The sequence below is a fragment of the Pituophis catenifer genome, unplaced genomic scaffold (genome assembly GCF_029215685.1).
Source record: "Pituophis catenifer annectens isolate HBS135680 unplaced genomic scaffold, rPitCat1.0.hap2 SCAF_3, whole genome shotgun sequence".
Classification (NCBI taxonomy): Eukaryota; Metazoa; Chordata; class Lepidosauria; order Squamata; family Colubridae; genus Pituophis; species Pituophis catenifer.
The window spans coordinates 17,256,407-17,271,660 of NW_027256883.1; the positions used below are offsets into that span (position 1 = coordinate 17,256,407).

General features: G+C 42.7%; 1 protein-coding gene across 1 annotated transcript in view; it reads right to left on the reverse strand.

Annotated features, from left to right (window-relative positions):
- Positions 1–3,209, reverse strand: part of COL14A1 (collagen type XIV alpha 1 chain) — a 143,459-nt gene extending 140,250 nt beyond the window's left edge. The window contains exon 1 of the mRNA XM_070942037.1: positions 3,110–3,209. Within this exon, the coding sequence (XP_070798138.1) occupies positions 3,110–3,209 (100 nt within the window). The remainder of the gene's footprint in view (positions 1–3,109) is intronic.
- Between the last annotated feature and the right edge of the window lie 12,045 nt (positions 3,210–15,254).

Below are 15,254 nucleotides of genomic sequence, written 5' to 3' on the forward strand. Positions count from 1 at the left end.
CTCGCGGCGGAAGGTGCGCAGATCCGGAATCCTCCGTATCTCTGGGGGGAGCTCGTTCCAGATCGTCGGTGCCCCCACAGAGAAGGCTCTCCCCCTAGGGGCCGACAGCCGACATTGTTTGGCCGACGGCACCTGGAGGAGCCCCTCTCTGTGGGAGCGTACTGGTCGGTGGGAGGCTATTGATGGTAGTAGGCGGTCCCGTAAGTAACCAGGGACCGCCTACTACCATCAATATGATAAATGATTAAATCATTTATTATGATAAATGATATTATATACACCCCTGCAAAAATACATTATTGGTTCCCCCAAACAAACTCTATACAACAAATGACGAAGGAACAGAGAAATTAGACATTAAAAGCAAGCTGAGCCATATGCTTTCTTCATATACAGTAACTGCTTTGTTAGCTATGTGGGCAGGAATTATACAAAGTAAATATTCTAATTCTAGAATAAGAAATATTCTAAGTTTCTTGTGAGGAGGACAGCAGAGATGATTTATAGCCATACTTCCAGTCATGCCTAGGGCATGAAGTAAGTATATTCTACATTTCACAAGGCTTCGGGAAATATCATGGTTTTCAAAAGAAAGTGATGGTGCTTGGTATGTATTAAATTAATAGTATGAAAGGAGCTATTTCGCTGGAATGCCTGAAATTTCAAGCAATTAAACTTGTTAGATATTCCCTAGCCTAAAAGCAGCATGTCACTTAGGACAAAGCGAAGCTAATCTTTCTTCCCCTCCAGATAAGTTGCATTAGAGTTTGATCATTTTCAGCAACTATTGCTACTCTAGGCTCCCTGGGGTAAGTGGAGATTTTTATCCTACGCATCTGAAGAGCACCAGATCTGGGATGGTTGATCTCTTGCTCTGAGAAGCAGAAGACAACTATGATCAATAAAACGATCAATAATCTGTCCAACTATCATGGTTTCCTGGTAATGAATCCTCAAAAGTATAGCAGCATAGTCTCCATCATCCAGCAATTCCTGCCCATCTGTATACCTGCACATATAATTTGCATATACAGATGGTCCTTGGCTTACAACTGGTCACTTATGACCTGGTTTCAAAGTTCCAATGTTCAGGACATGTACACACACACACACACATACACAGAGACACAGAGTGATCATGTGACTGCATTTAGGGCCATTTGTTGTACCCAATAGTAACATGACTACAACATTATAGAATAGAATAGAATTTTTTATTGGCTAAGTGTGATTGGACACACAAGGAATTTGTCTTGGTGCATATGCTCTCAGTGTACATAAAAGAAAAGATACATTCGTCAAGAATCATAAGGTACAACACTTAGTGATAGTCATAGGATACAATTAAGCAATCAAATCCTACTAGGAAACGATCAATATAAATCATAAGGATACAAGCAACAAAATTACAGTCATACAGTCATAAGTGGGAGGAGATGGGTGAAAGGAACGATGAGAAGATTAATAATAGTGCAGACTTAGTAACTAGTTTGACAGTGTTGAAGGAATTGTTTGTTTAGCAGAGTGATGGCATTCGGAAAAAACTGTTCTTGTGTCTAGTTGTTCTGGTGTGCAGTGCTCTTTAGTGTTGTTCTGAGGGTAGGAGTTGAAACAGTTTATGTCCAGGATGTAAGGGGTCTGTAAATATTTTCACAGCCCTCTTTTTGACTCGTGCAGTATACAGGTCCTCAATGGAAGGCAGGTTGGTATTAATTGTTTTTTCTGCAGTTCTAATTATCCTCCGATGTCTGTGTCTGTCTTGTTGGGTTGCAGAACCAAACCAGACAGTTATAGAAGTGCTTAAGGTGCTTTATCAGCAATTACTTCTAGTTTCTAGCAAAATCTGACCCATAGCAAGCAATGGGTTCCCTTGATAACTGCAGTATTTGCTTAGCATTCACTTTAAGCTATCACATTCATTTAACAACCACTGCAAAAAAAGTTCATAAAATCGGGTTATGCCAGATGGTTCCTTTTACAGCCATTAGGAGTTACAACCATAATTGCAGGTTTAATTATGGCTATAACTCGAGGACTGCATACAAAGTTATTTTGAGAATTACACAATACGCCTGATGCATCTTTCCACAATTTGCCAAAGATCAGCACGTCTGCAAAAGACCTTTATCCAAATCTGCACGATTGATGACTCGTCACATCAAAGGCAACACCGCATATCTTTTTGTACAAATCTATTTCTGCTCTGCGTCCAGTGCCAAAACAAACAGGGACTTGAACTTTCTTTGAGGCAATGGCATGTTACAAATTGTATTGGTTTGCCTTAGGCTCAAAAAAGAAGCAAAATGTAAGTTTACCGCATGGGATGGATTGCGTATGAGTTACCTTTCTCTTCTACACATCTCAGTCCCCTCATCAAACTAACAAAGCCTCCAAGGCAGGGATGAAATACTATCAGTTCGCTCTGGTTCGGGTGAATTGGTAATGATAAAAACTACCAGTTTGGGCGAATCAGTAGTAAAAAAATGCTTTAAAAGGTTAAAAAAAGGTTCCAACGATCACAGCTGTGCTGTGCTGTGATCTTTCTGAAGACCCTCTGGATGAGAGGGGTTGGACGGAAGGCATATAATAGGCCCCGAGGCCATGGGCAGCGGTATTCGCCTGAACCGGTAGTAAAAAAATGCTTTAAAAAAGTTTTTAAAAAAGATTCCGAAGATCGTGCAACACAGCTGTGATCGTTGGAACCTTTTTTACTTTTAAAGCATTTTTTACTACTGGTTTGAGTGAATAGGTAATAAAAAATGCTTTAAAAAGTAAAAAAAAAATGTTGGCCATGCCCACTCAGTCACATGACCCCTCCCCCCACCAAGCCACGCCAACCAAGCCACACCCACAGAATCGGTATCTTTTTGCATTTTTGCATTTCACCACTGCTCCAAGGGTTTTTGAGCTGAAGCTCAAACACTTTGGCCAACAAATGAGAAGAGAGGACTCATTGGAAAAAAACCCTGTAATGGGGAAAGATGGAAGGGAAAGGATTTAGATTTAACATCTAAATGACTCTAAATAAACTTTGAAGGTTTCTTTTTTAAAAAAAATGAGAATCCTTTTTTGTACCCCAAAGTCCTTACAAAATAATTTCCATATTTACCTTGACTTAAAACAGGATCACTCAGTTGAAGAGACACAGCTATGAAACCTAAGAGGAACCAGCTCGGGGTCTTTGATTGATGGGTGTCCATTCTTCCCATGGTTTACATATAGCATCAACGAACCTGGAAATGTGTAAGCAAAGGATCAGAACTTCAGAGAAAAGGCCTAGGAAGCAAGATTCTTACCAAAGCTAAAGGGTTTATCCTGGAATCCTAGGGCTTAGGTTGCAAAATAATAATATTTTCTTTTGCAGTGTACCTTAGTGATCACCTGACCAAGGATCACTGCAACTGTTATAAATGCATGCCAGTTGCCAAGCATCCAAATTTTGCTTATATGACCATGGGGACGCTGCAATGATTGTGAGAAATGGTTATACAACGCAGTCTCCATGGTGGAAATGCCAGCAGTAGATCCAGATTAACAGAGTGGGAAGGTCTACTAGTCCAACCCCTTGCTCATTCAGACAAATGGTTGTCCAATTTTTCTTTAAAACCTCCAGTGTTGGAGCACCTACAACTGTTGTAGGCAAGTCGTTCCACTGATTAATTGCTCTAACAGTCAGGAAATTTCGCCTTAGTTCTAGGTTGGCTCTTTCCTTCATTAGTTTCCATCCACTGCTTCTTGTCCTGACCTCAGGTGCTTTGGAGAATAGGTTGAGATATTCAAACACTTCTATCATGTCACCCCTATACCTAGTCCTTCTTTTCATTAAATTAGACATATCCAATTCCTGCAACTGTTCTTCATATGTTTTAGCTTCCAGCCCCCTAATCATCTTTGTTGCTCTTCTCTCTTTTTATATCATGGTGACCAAAACTGGATGTAATATTCCAAGTGTGGTCTTACCAGTGGTGGGTTGCCCCCCATTCAGACCTGTTCGCAAGAACCGGTAGTAAAACCAGTGGGAGGTTCCGCCCACTGCCCCGGATGTCATCATAAGAGATCTGCGCATGTGCAATCTCATTGCGAACCAATAGTAAAGGTAAGTAGAACCCACCTCACGCATTGTAAAATCTGAGTAATAAGAATTTTCAGGTTAAATGAACTGATTGTCAGAATGAAGACAGTGAGAGTTAGAATATCTGGACAAAAAAGTTACAGTCATTTCTCTGCCCAGAAGTCAAGTAAAATGAGTAGAGGTCTAAAACTTTAAGAATGACACCTTTAGTCTATCAACTCAGGAGCCTGGTGGCACAGCAGACTAATAGCCTATTATTAACATTCAGCTGCCTGCAATTACTGCAAGTTCGAATCTCACCAGGCTCAAGGTTGACTCAGCCTTCCATCCTTTCTAAGGTAGGTAAATTGAGGACCCAGTTTGTGGGGGCAATAAGCTGACTTTGTATAAATATACAAAAGTATGAAGGCTATTGCTTAACGCACTGTAAGCCGCCCTGAGTCTCTGGAGGAGGGCAGCATATAAATCAAATTAAAAAACAAATAAACAAACAAACAAAAAACTCCTTGTCAGAACTTGAGTTTTTCCACTGACCCATTCTCTAATATGATTTTGAAGCTAATTTAGAATTCAGCTCAAAAACTTCAAGAATTACATCCTTTAGTCTATCAGCTTCCTGTCAGAACATGAGGAATGTTACCATTGAAGCATTCACTAATGTGATTTTGAAGCTAATTTAGAATTCAAACATTTTGTCTTTGGGGCTGGGCAGGAGAACTGACCCAAAGAGAGACTTATATGACTTGCTCATCGGGGTCATTTCAAATGAATGTGAATTCCGCAAGCTGCAATGTAGCTACAAAGCTTGACAAGATCAGTTCAAAAATAGGCAGTTAATTCTGGGAGAGCAGCAACTGTGAATTTACATGCAAAGTTGTAAAAAAAAAGCCAGCCATGGTGACCCAGTGGCTAGAATGCAGTATTGCAGGCTAATTCTGCCGACTGCCAGCAGTTCGATTCTCAAGGTTGACTCAGTCCTCCATCCTTTTGAGGTCAGTAAAATGAGGACCCAGATTGTTGAGGGCAATATGTTGACTCTGTAAACCACTTAGAGACGGCTGTAGAGCACTGTGAAGTGGTATATAAGTCTAAGTGTTATTGCTATGTATTTTTTGGGTTATCCCCCTAAAACAGGGGTCCCAAACTCCCAGGCCATGGACCACTACTGGGCCATAGCCCGTTGGGAAGAGGATCGCTGAAATTTATTTATTATTTATTTATTAGTCCAATTTATATGCCGCCCTTCTCCGTAGACTCAGGGCGGCTTACAATGCATTATAGCAATAGCCTGCATACTTTCATGTATATACCTGCTTATTAGGGCTTTCGGGGGCCCCCACAAGCGGTGTTGTTCTATACAAAGCTGGCTTATTGCCCCCACAATCCGGGTCCTCAATTTACCTACCTCAAAAGGATGGAAGGCTGAGTCAACCTTGAGCCTGGTGAGATTTGAACTTGCACTAATTGCAGGCAGCTGGCAGCTAAGTGCTAGCACTTAACAGCACTTAGTCCGCTGCACCACCAAGGCAAGCGAGCACATGAAGCTATACAGCAGCCATTGCTATTACATCACTTGATTCTTAGTAATGATGAATTGCAATTCCTGAATTTATATCCCCTCCTTTCACCAGAAATTCCAAAATTCAAAGGAGAATAGGACTCCACTTCTTATTTTACTCCACAGAGAACAGATCTCACTGATATTTGTACTCTTTGCTTTCGTTTTTTAGCCTTCCATAAAAGGACAGCTCCTCTTACCGCACAATGGCAATTTTATTTCGATCTCGGCTGAGGAATTTTTCTAAGACTCTTTGAAAATCCAAGTGTGCAACATCAACAGGCCACCTTCATCCACATGCCTGTAAACCTTCTCCAAGATCTCTGCCTACTAGGGTTGCATGTTGTGACAGTTCTAAAATGAGTAAGTTACATGATTGAACTGATTTTATGGCATTTTTTGCGGCAGTCACTAAGTGAATGCAGCAGTCATAAAGTGAACATGGCAGTCATTGAGCAAGCCAACAGTTCACTATGGTCAAAGACTGGAAATAAGAGCCAGTTTGGGGCAAAACAGTCATAAAACCTGGTCATGAGACTGTGGGATTCTGCAAACAGCTGTAAATGCAGATGTGTTGCCACACACCCAAAGTCCAGTCATGTGACTGTGAAATGGGCCTAACTGTAGGAATCCAGGTCCTAAATCCCCTTTTTTGAGTCTGTCATAGCTTCAAAAGGTTGCTAAGCAACCAATCAAAGGATCAGGACTACCTATATATCTTTAAAGAATATTTAAAGCCATGGGGTTTTTTATTTATTTTTCTTCTTGATTATACTTATACAAATATTCCTCAAATAGACATTAAATCCCTAGGCCTATAATGTCCTTGCTCACCCTTTTTTAAAAAAAGACTGGCTACTTTCCGAGTTTCTGGCATTAAGCCTTTGCTGAAAAGCAAGTTACATATTTGTGCTTATATGTCATTGATTTCACGTTCACACTCTTTAAGAACTCTTGGATGGATAGATGTCCTCAAGAGCCAGTAATCCGTAACTATGCAGTTCCTGAAGATGTTGCAGAACAGTACTGGTCAACCGTAGCCATTTTAAGATGTGTGGACTTTAACTCCCAGAATACCCCAGTCAGCATTGCTGGCTGGAGTATGTCCAGATCTACAAAAATCAGAATTGTGCAGGGAATGGTTTTCCTTGAGACACTCTATGGGAACAAATCTTGGACTTTGAAAAAGCAGGATATGAAGAGTACAGTACTGATTCTTCCAAATTTAATGTTGGAGAAGAATCCTGAGTAAACCACAGATAGCCAAGAAAACAAAACAAAGGATCATTAAACACACCAACTTAAGAATTCTCACTTACTCTTATCCTATTTTGAACCCGTTACACGAAGATTCAACTCCTTTGAGAAATCATAACAAGAGCCAGTTTGGTCTAGTTGTTAAAGCACCAGGCTAAAACCTGGAAGACTGGGAGTTTTAGTCCTGTTTTAGGTGTGAAAGCCAGCTGGGTGACTTAGGGCTGATCATCAGGAGACTATGAATTCTAATCACGCCTTAGGCACGAAAGTTGGCTGGGTGACCTTGGGCCCGTCACTTTCTCTCAGCCCAGCCCACCTCAAAGAGTTATTGTTGTGGGGAAAATAGGAGGAGGAAGGTGTATTAGATATGTTCACCACCTTGAGATTTTTTATAAAAATAATGAATGAGTGAGTGAGTGAGTGAGTGAGTGAATGAGTGAATGAGTGAATGAGTGAATGAGTGAATGAGTGAATGAATGAATGAATGATTGAATGATTGAATGATTGAATGATTGAATGAGTGAATGAGTGAATGAGTGAATGAGTGACTGAATGATTGAATGAGTGAATGAATGAGTGAATGAGTGAATGAGTGACTGAATGAGTGAGTGAGTGAATGAATGCATGAGTGAATGAATGAGTGAGTGAGTGAATGAGAGAACAAGTGAATGAGTGAGCAAATGAATGAATGAATGAATGAGCGAATGAATGAATGAATGAGTGAGTGAATGAATGGATGTGTGAATGCATGAGTGAATGAGTTAGTGATTGAGTGAATGAATAAATGAATGCTGGGAAAGGTGGAAAGAAAAAGAACAGGATGGCCAGTAGCTATGTGGATGGATCTAGTTACAATGGTGATGAGTGGACCATTGGAAGACCTGAAGGCCCAGGTTGAGGATAGATCTTTCTGAAGAAAGTCTATTTGTGTATTCCTTAAGAATAGACTTGATGGCACATGATTGATGATTAGCATCTTTTCTCTACACCTTTCCCCCTCTCGTTAGCACTCTACCCATCCTTTGAAGAAAGTTGACTGAGAGCCATGCAGTTCCTTTGGTGCTTAGGAGCTAAGCCACAATTTCCATAATCTTCATTGAGGCAAAGACAGAGACTGCCTCCTCCTAGCACAGAATAAATAAACAAATCACCCGAAGGCAAAATCTCACAAATGTCAGGAAAAATGCTTGACCAATAGCAATTCAAGAGTGGAACCAATCCACAAGAAAGATAATGGACTCCTCCCTGCCCTGGAATATTCAGGGAGAGAGTGTGAACCTATGGTGGATTCTTTAATACGGATTCCCACATCGAGAGGGAGTTGTTTTAAGTGGCCCTTTTCTATTATTCGTTTGACTAGGCTAAGTCAGGGGTGAAATGCTCCCAGTTCAGACCAGATCAGGCGATCCGGTAGCGATTGTGGCAGGTGGTTCGAAGAACCAGTAGCGATGGCGGCGCAAGGCTCCGCCCACCTGCCTGGGTGTCATTACTTCCTGCTTTTAAAAGGTTAAAAAAAAGGCTCGGACGATCGTGCGCCACAGTTGTGATCGTCAGAGCCTTTTATTAACCTTTTAAAAGCGTTTTTTTAACAACCTATTCAGCTGAATAGGTTGTAAAAAATGCTTTAAAAAAGTAAAAATTAAAAAAAAGTTGGCCACGCCCACCCAGTCACATTAACAACCCCACACACACACACACCAAGCCACGCCCAGAGAACCGGTAGTAACAAATTTTACATTTCACCACTGGTCTAAGTCCTAAATCACGAACGGCAGCTCGGCATGGGAGGTTCAAAGAAGGCAAGATGGATGCTTCTACGTACGAATCTCAAGGGCCGAATTCGCAAACCACTGAGCCAAAACCACACAAATCACGTTATGACTTAGCAAAAAATCCTTCCATGAACAATGTCAAAGCAGCTTGTGCACTGATCACACGTGGTTGTATTTCAGTGTAATTCTGCACCAGCAGTCTCTCTCTGGGACTCTAACCAGATGTGCTGGAACTGAGCGCATAGAATTACTAGTCTGCCTTGGAAAGAGCAGAACTATGCTCAGGCCGTGTTCACAGGACACTCTCAATCCTGGTATATTCAATGAGCTTCCTTTGTCAGATTCGTACGGGTAGCCCTCGACTTACAACCATTCGTTTAGCGACCATTTGATGTTATAATGGCACTGAAAAAAAAGCAATTTATGGCCGTTTTTCACATGACTGGTGCAACATTCTCTGTGATCACATCATCGAAATTCAGACACTTAACAACTGATGCAGAGGTGGGTTTCAAAAATTTTAGCAAGGGGTTCTCTGCCTCGTTGCTGGGTGGGTGTAGTCATGGTGGGCATGCACCACGGCAGGTGGGGGGGAGCCTTTTTTCCCTCCCTGGGCTCCGGAGGCTTTCCTCTAGGCTCCGGGAGGATGAAAATGGCCTCCCCAGGCTCCAGAACTTCCAGTAGGCCCGTTTTTCACCCTGCCCAAGCCTCCACGTGCACCCTGCACTTACCTGCATCCAAAACAGGCTGCGTGGGGACTCCTGGGAGGGGAGGGGCAGGGCGGGGTGGGCGGGACCAGCCAGGAGTGAGATTTGGGGGTTCTCTGAACTGCACAGAATCTTAGCTAACCCCTGCGAACCTCCAGCAGCCCACCCCTGAACTGACTCATATTTATGACGGTCGCAATGTCCCAGGGTCATGTGAACCCCCCCCCTTTTGCAACCTTCTGACAAGCAAAGTTGAGGGGGAAGCCAGATTCACTTAACAACCATGTTACTAATTTAACAACTGCAGGGATTCCCTTAACACCTGGGGCATGTGGAAAGGTCATAAAATGGGGCAAAATTCACTTAACAACCATCTGGCTTAGCCACAGAAATTTTGGAGCTCAGTTGTGGTCGTAAACCGAGGACTACCTGTACAACAAACTGAGGCCAAATAATCTCACCAACCACAGACGTAGCTAAGACATGATTGGCTAATGGGTGTTTCCGGGTGTCACATGGACACAGCCGGACTGTGGGACTTCCTTTTAGACTCCTATTGTTGCCTCAAGAAAGCCACCCATATCTCTAAGAGAAAAAGACTTGGTAAAGACTCAAATCTTAGCCAGATATCTAAAGGAGAGGGAGTTGACAAGAACTCTCGACTTCATTTCTATATGGCTATGGAGATTATCAGTCATCCAGGTCATGGTTGTCCCAAAGTACTTTTTTTTCAAGAGGCAACTGGACTTCCTTAGTTTTTCTTTGAAGACGTTTCGCTTCTCATCCAAGAAGCTCCTTCAACTGGATGGTGGGGCACCTAGGAGAACAAACTCATCAAGACTAGATTCGGGAAAAATCCATCTGCATTTAAAAGACTCTTTTGAAGACAGTGAAGTCCACATTTTGGACAGAGAGGAGCTCTGGCATCTATGTCAAAATTGAATAGCCCTCTCTCAACAGATACGACATCACCTATCTCCAGTCTACAACATAGTCCTTTCTGCAGTTCCAAGAAGGCTCCACACCCATTTGCACCATTCAGGTGACCCTGATGCACCAGTGAAATCCAGCTGGATCTATCCGGCTCGCGCGAACCGGTAGCACCGGCAACGGGAGGCTCCGCCCACCCACCAGGACATCATTACGTCCTGTTTTTTATTCTCTGTGCATGCCGAATCACATTCCTGGACCGGTAGCAAAGGTAAGTGGATTTCACCGCTGCCCTGATAACACAGATAAACCTCCAGGTGATCTTAATGATTCATTAAAAGAATGTGAATGACCAGCTATCTGCAAGGAGTATCAATCCTCCCATTCCCCACCATTCCTTCAGAACTGAAGAGGCTTCTTGGATGAGAAGCGAAATGTCTTCAAACAAAAAACCAGAAAGTCCAGTTGCCTCTTGAAAAAAAAACACCTTTGGGTCTTGACTCCATCATTCCTGCACACGTCCATCAGGGATGAATTCCTGAAGCTCAAAAAAGATGTGCAGAGACAGCTCCAGCTCAACCTGAAGCCCTGAGAATCGCAATGACAGACAACTGGCTCTCTGGGTATGCTCAATGACACTCTCCTTTGTGATTACAGGTAGTCCTTGATTTACGTCCGCAATTGAGCCCAAAATTTCCATTGCTAAGTGAGACATTTCTTTAATGAGTTTTATGACCTTTCTTGCCACAACTGTTAAGTGGATGCCTGCAGTTGTTCAGTTAGTCAGACGGTTGTAAAGCGAATCTAGATCACCCCCTCCCCCACCCAACTTTGCTGGCCCGAAGGTCACAAAAGGGGATCACATGACCCCGGAACACTGCAACCCGTCATAAATATGAGTCAGCTGATAAAGTAGATTGGGAACTAGATAAAATTATGGATGGAAACGTGGAATGAATGATAATGTGAACCGATTCTGAAGTGATTTTATGTATAATGAGAAGCGTATTTCATGACAAGATCAAGGAAATTAGAGGTAAATCAATAGAGGTTCAAATATAGACTTGATGAAATGGGTTTTAAGATTAAGGAATATATATGGAATTTTGATTGATAAAATGATAAAAATTTAGAATGGTGTTTATTTGGTAATGAAAGATTGTATACAAAAAGGAGCTGGGTTTATTTGTGATTTAAGATTTATGGTGATACAATAGAATGCCAAGTGTTTAGAATAAGATGTTAGAATGTATGATAAAAAATTGATGATTTGATGTCTTTTTTCTTTTTAAAGATGTAAATGGATGAAATTTGGAATCAAATTGGTTAAAGAAGTGTGGGCAATTGTACTTATCTAATACCGGACCAAACCTTCGCTCTTAAAAGATGTATTTTATGTTTAAGATGTTTAAAAACAAATAAAATGTTTATTTAAAAAAAAATGAGTCAGCTGCCAGGCGTCCAAATTTTGATCACGTGACCATGATCAAAATGGTTGCAAGCGTGAAAAACCTTCTGAGGTCACTTTTTTCAGTGCCGTTGAACCTTTGAACAGTCACTAAACAAACTGTTGTAAATCAAGGACTACCGGTACTTTGCTGATGGGGATAGGGGGAGAAAACAGAAGAGGATCGAGGGGCTCAGCCAAGCAGGCAACCTCTCCAACTGGAAAATTAAAGCCAATCCTGCGGTATCCCCTGGGGGAAAGAAGCAAAGATCAGCGCACGCATGTCACATACCATGGGTGTCTCCCGAATGAACGCAAAGAAAGACAAATGTGTTTAACAAAAAGAAGCAAAATAATCCAGCCCACAGGCAAGCGAGGCACCTCCATCTCCCTTATTAAACCCTTCCTCTCGCCCTGATCCTTACTTCTACCCCATCGTTAAACCTGCCTTTGTTCAGGGGTGAAACTCACAAATCCTTCAAAGTTTCAGATTGGCCAATACTGAACATTTCACGAAGTGCTATGCCTTGCCAGCCTACTTCAATTTAATGCAAATTGATTTAATGGTTGAGGAAAGGAAAGGAAAGGAAAGGAAAGGAAAGGAAAGGAAAGGAAAGGAAAGGAAAGGAAAGGAAGGGAAGGGAAGGGAAGGGAAGGGAAGGGAAGGGAAGGGAAGGGAAGGGAAGGGAAGGAAGGGGAAAGGGAAAGGGGGAGGGGGGAGGGGGAGGGGGGAGGGGGAGGGGAAGGGAGAAGGGAGAAGGGAAGGGGAAGGGGATAGGAAAGGAAAGGAAAGGAAAGGAAAGGAAAGGAAAGGAAAGGAAAGGAAAGGAAAGGAAAGGAAAGGAAAGGAAAGGAAAGGAAAGGGGAAGGGAAGGGAAGGAAGGGAAGGAAGGGAAGGAAGGGGAAAAGGAAAGGGGAAGAGAAAATGAAAGGGGAAGGGAAGGGGAGGGGAGGGAAGGGGAAAGGAAAGGAAAAGAAGGGAAGGGAAGTGGAGGGGAGGGGAAGGGAAGGGAAGGGAGAAGGGAAGGGGAAGGGAAAGGGGAAAGGGGATAGGAAAGGAAAGGAAAGGAAAGGAAAGGAAAGGAAAGGAAGGGAAGGAGGAAGGGAAAAGGAAAAGGGGAAGGGAAAAGGAAAGGGGAAGGGGAGGGGAGGGAAGGGAAGGGGAAAGGAAAGGAAAAGAAGGGAAGGGAAGTGGAGGGAAGGGAAGGGAGAAGGGAAAGGGGGAGGGGGAGGGGAAGGGAGAAGGGAAGGGGAAGGGGATAGGAAAGGAAAGGAAAGGAAAGGAAAGGAAAGGAAAGGAAAGGAAAGGAAAGGAAAGGAAAGGAAAGGAAGGGAAAGGAAGGGAAAGGAAGGGAAGGGAAGGGAAGGGGAAGGGAAGGGAAAAGGAAAGGGGAGGGGAAGGGAAGGGGAGGGAAGGGGAAAGGAAAGGAAAAGAAGGGAAAGGAAGGGGAAGGGGAAGGGAAAGGCTAAGGAGAGAGAGAGAGAGAGAGAGAGATGTGCAATGCCCAAAAAGAAAAAAAGGAGTGTTGCCCGATCTTTTTTTTTTTTAAGAGTGAGAAAGAGAGAGAGAGAGAGAATTAAGCAAACTTTTGAAACTGGAACTCTTGTTCTTAAAAAATTCATTGGGAAATAGGAGGACTTGCCTGTAAAAGGACCTTCGCTGAAAGGCAGAGGCGCGCAGCGCTGGGCAAGCAACGAGCAGCAACAAGCGCAGAGGGAGAAGCGGCGTTTTCAAGCGAAACTTTTCCCCCAAAGTTTTCTTTTCTTCTTCTTCTTTTCTTCTTCTTTTTTCCCCCCAGCTCCTCTGCAGCGGCTGGCCTCTCCCCGGCGCTGAAGGAGCAGCAGGGGAAGAGAAAGGAGACACCCAGTTGAGGCTAGAAGGTGGGAAGCGAGGGAAAGAGGGGAAAAAAAAAAGGAGAGGAAGGGGGAAAGTGGGTGGGGGGAGAAATCCAGACACATCAGCAAAGAGGAACATTCATTCTCCTCCCGCCCGTCCGCCTCCCCATCTTGCTCGACCCACCCTCTTCTACTCCCCCTTTCCTTACTAATGTCAGAAACGGGAACCTTGGAGTTGCCAGGTTGTCCCCAAGGTAAAATTAAAATTAATTAATTAATGATGATGATGATGATGATGATGATGATGATGATGATGATGATGATGATATTATCTAGGCCCTTGGTTAGGACTCGAAGACTGTGAATCTCACTAAAGATTAAATAATAATAATAATAATAATAATAATAATAATAATAATAATAATAATAATAATAATAATAATAATAATAATAGTAAAGGACTCCACGGAATGTAAAATACTTTCTCCAAGTTTGCAAAGTCAAGTGCCAAACCCATCTTAAGAGCAGGGGAGATGGGAGGGGTCTTTGTTTGGCACCTGAACAGCTTCCAAAGAGAAGCAGGAGAATTTATCAGATTTGGTTTTTGCAGCTCTTCCAAGCTGCAAATATCCCCTTGTGAAGAGAGAGAGAGAGAGAAGAGATAGGAGGTCCCCGATTGTCCAGGAAAAAAAAAAAATCTTATTTTCCCAACCGCAGGAGTTAGGTTGAAATGTAGGTAGATATGTATATATCGGAAGCATTTGTATTCGTTCGGAAACATTTATGTAGTCACACAGCAACGCCTTCGGATGCTCCATTTGGGGTTAGTTTGGGGTTTCCTTAAATACGCCAAACAGAGCATTGGCTTGAGTAAACCATGGTTATGTTAAGCATGGGTTTGTGTGAGCCATGTGTGCTGTCTGTGCTGTGTGAGACCAATTGTTAATTTGGCGTAGATGATGGACGATGCAAGTGACAGTGGCTTTTCTTCACCCAAATCGCGCTGTTGATATAGGAAGATTTTATTCATTTTATTCATTCATTTATTTATTTTATTTTGTCAAGCATATATAAGATAACAGGTAAAAGTATAAACATAATTTGAATACATGAAAAGAGTAAGTAAAAAAGGAATATTAGGACAGGGCTGGTAGGCACATTGGTGAATTTATGCACGCCCCTTACAGACCTCTTAGGAATGGGGCGAGGTGAGATGCCAACTTTCCAGCTATAAAGAAATCTTCAGCAGATAAAATACTGGTAGTTCTCCACTTACAACAGCTCATTTAGTGACCGTTCAAAGCAATGGTGAAATCCAATTTTTTTTACTACTGGTTCTGTGGGCATGGCTTGGTGGGCGTGGTGTGACTTGGTGGGCGTGGCAGGGGAAGGATACTGCAAAATCCCCATTCCCTCCCCACTCCTGAGGGAAGGATACTGCAAAATCCCCATTCCCACCCCACTTTGGGGCCAGCCAGAGGTGGTATTTGCCGGTTCTCCAAACTGCTCAAAATTTCCGCTACTGGTTCTCCAGAACTGTTTTTCACACTTACAACCAATTGCAGCCTCCCCATGGTCAGGTGATCAAAATTCAGGCACTTGGCAACTGACTCGTATTTATGACTGTTGCACTGTCCCTGGGTCATGCGATCCGCTTTTGTGGCCTTCTGACAAG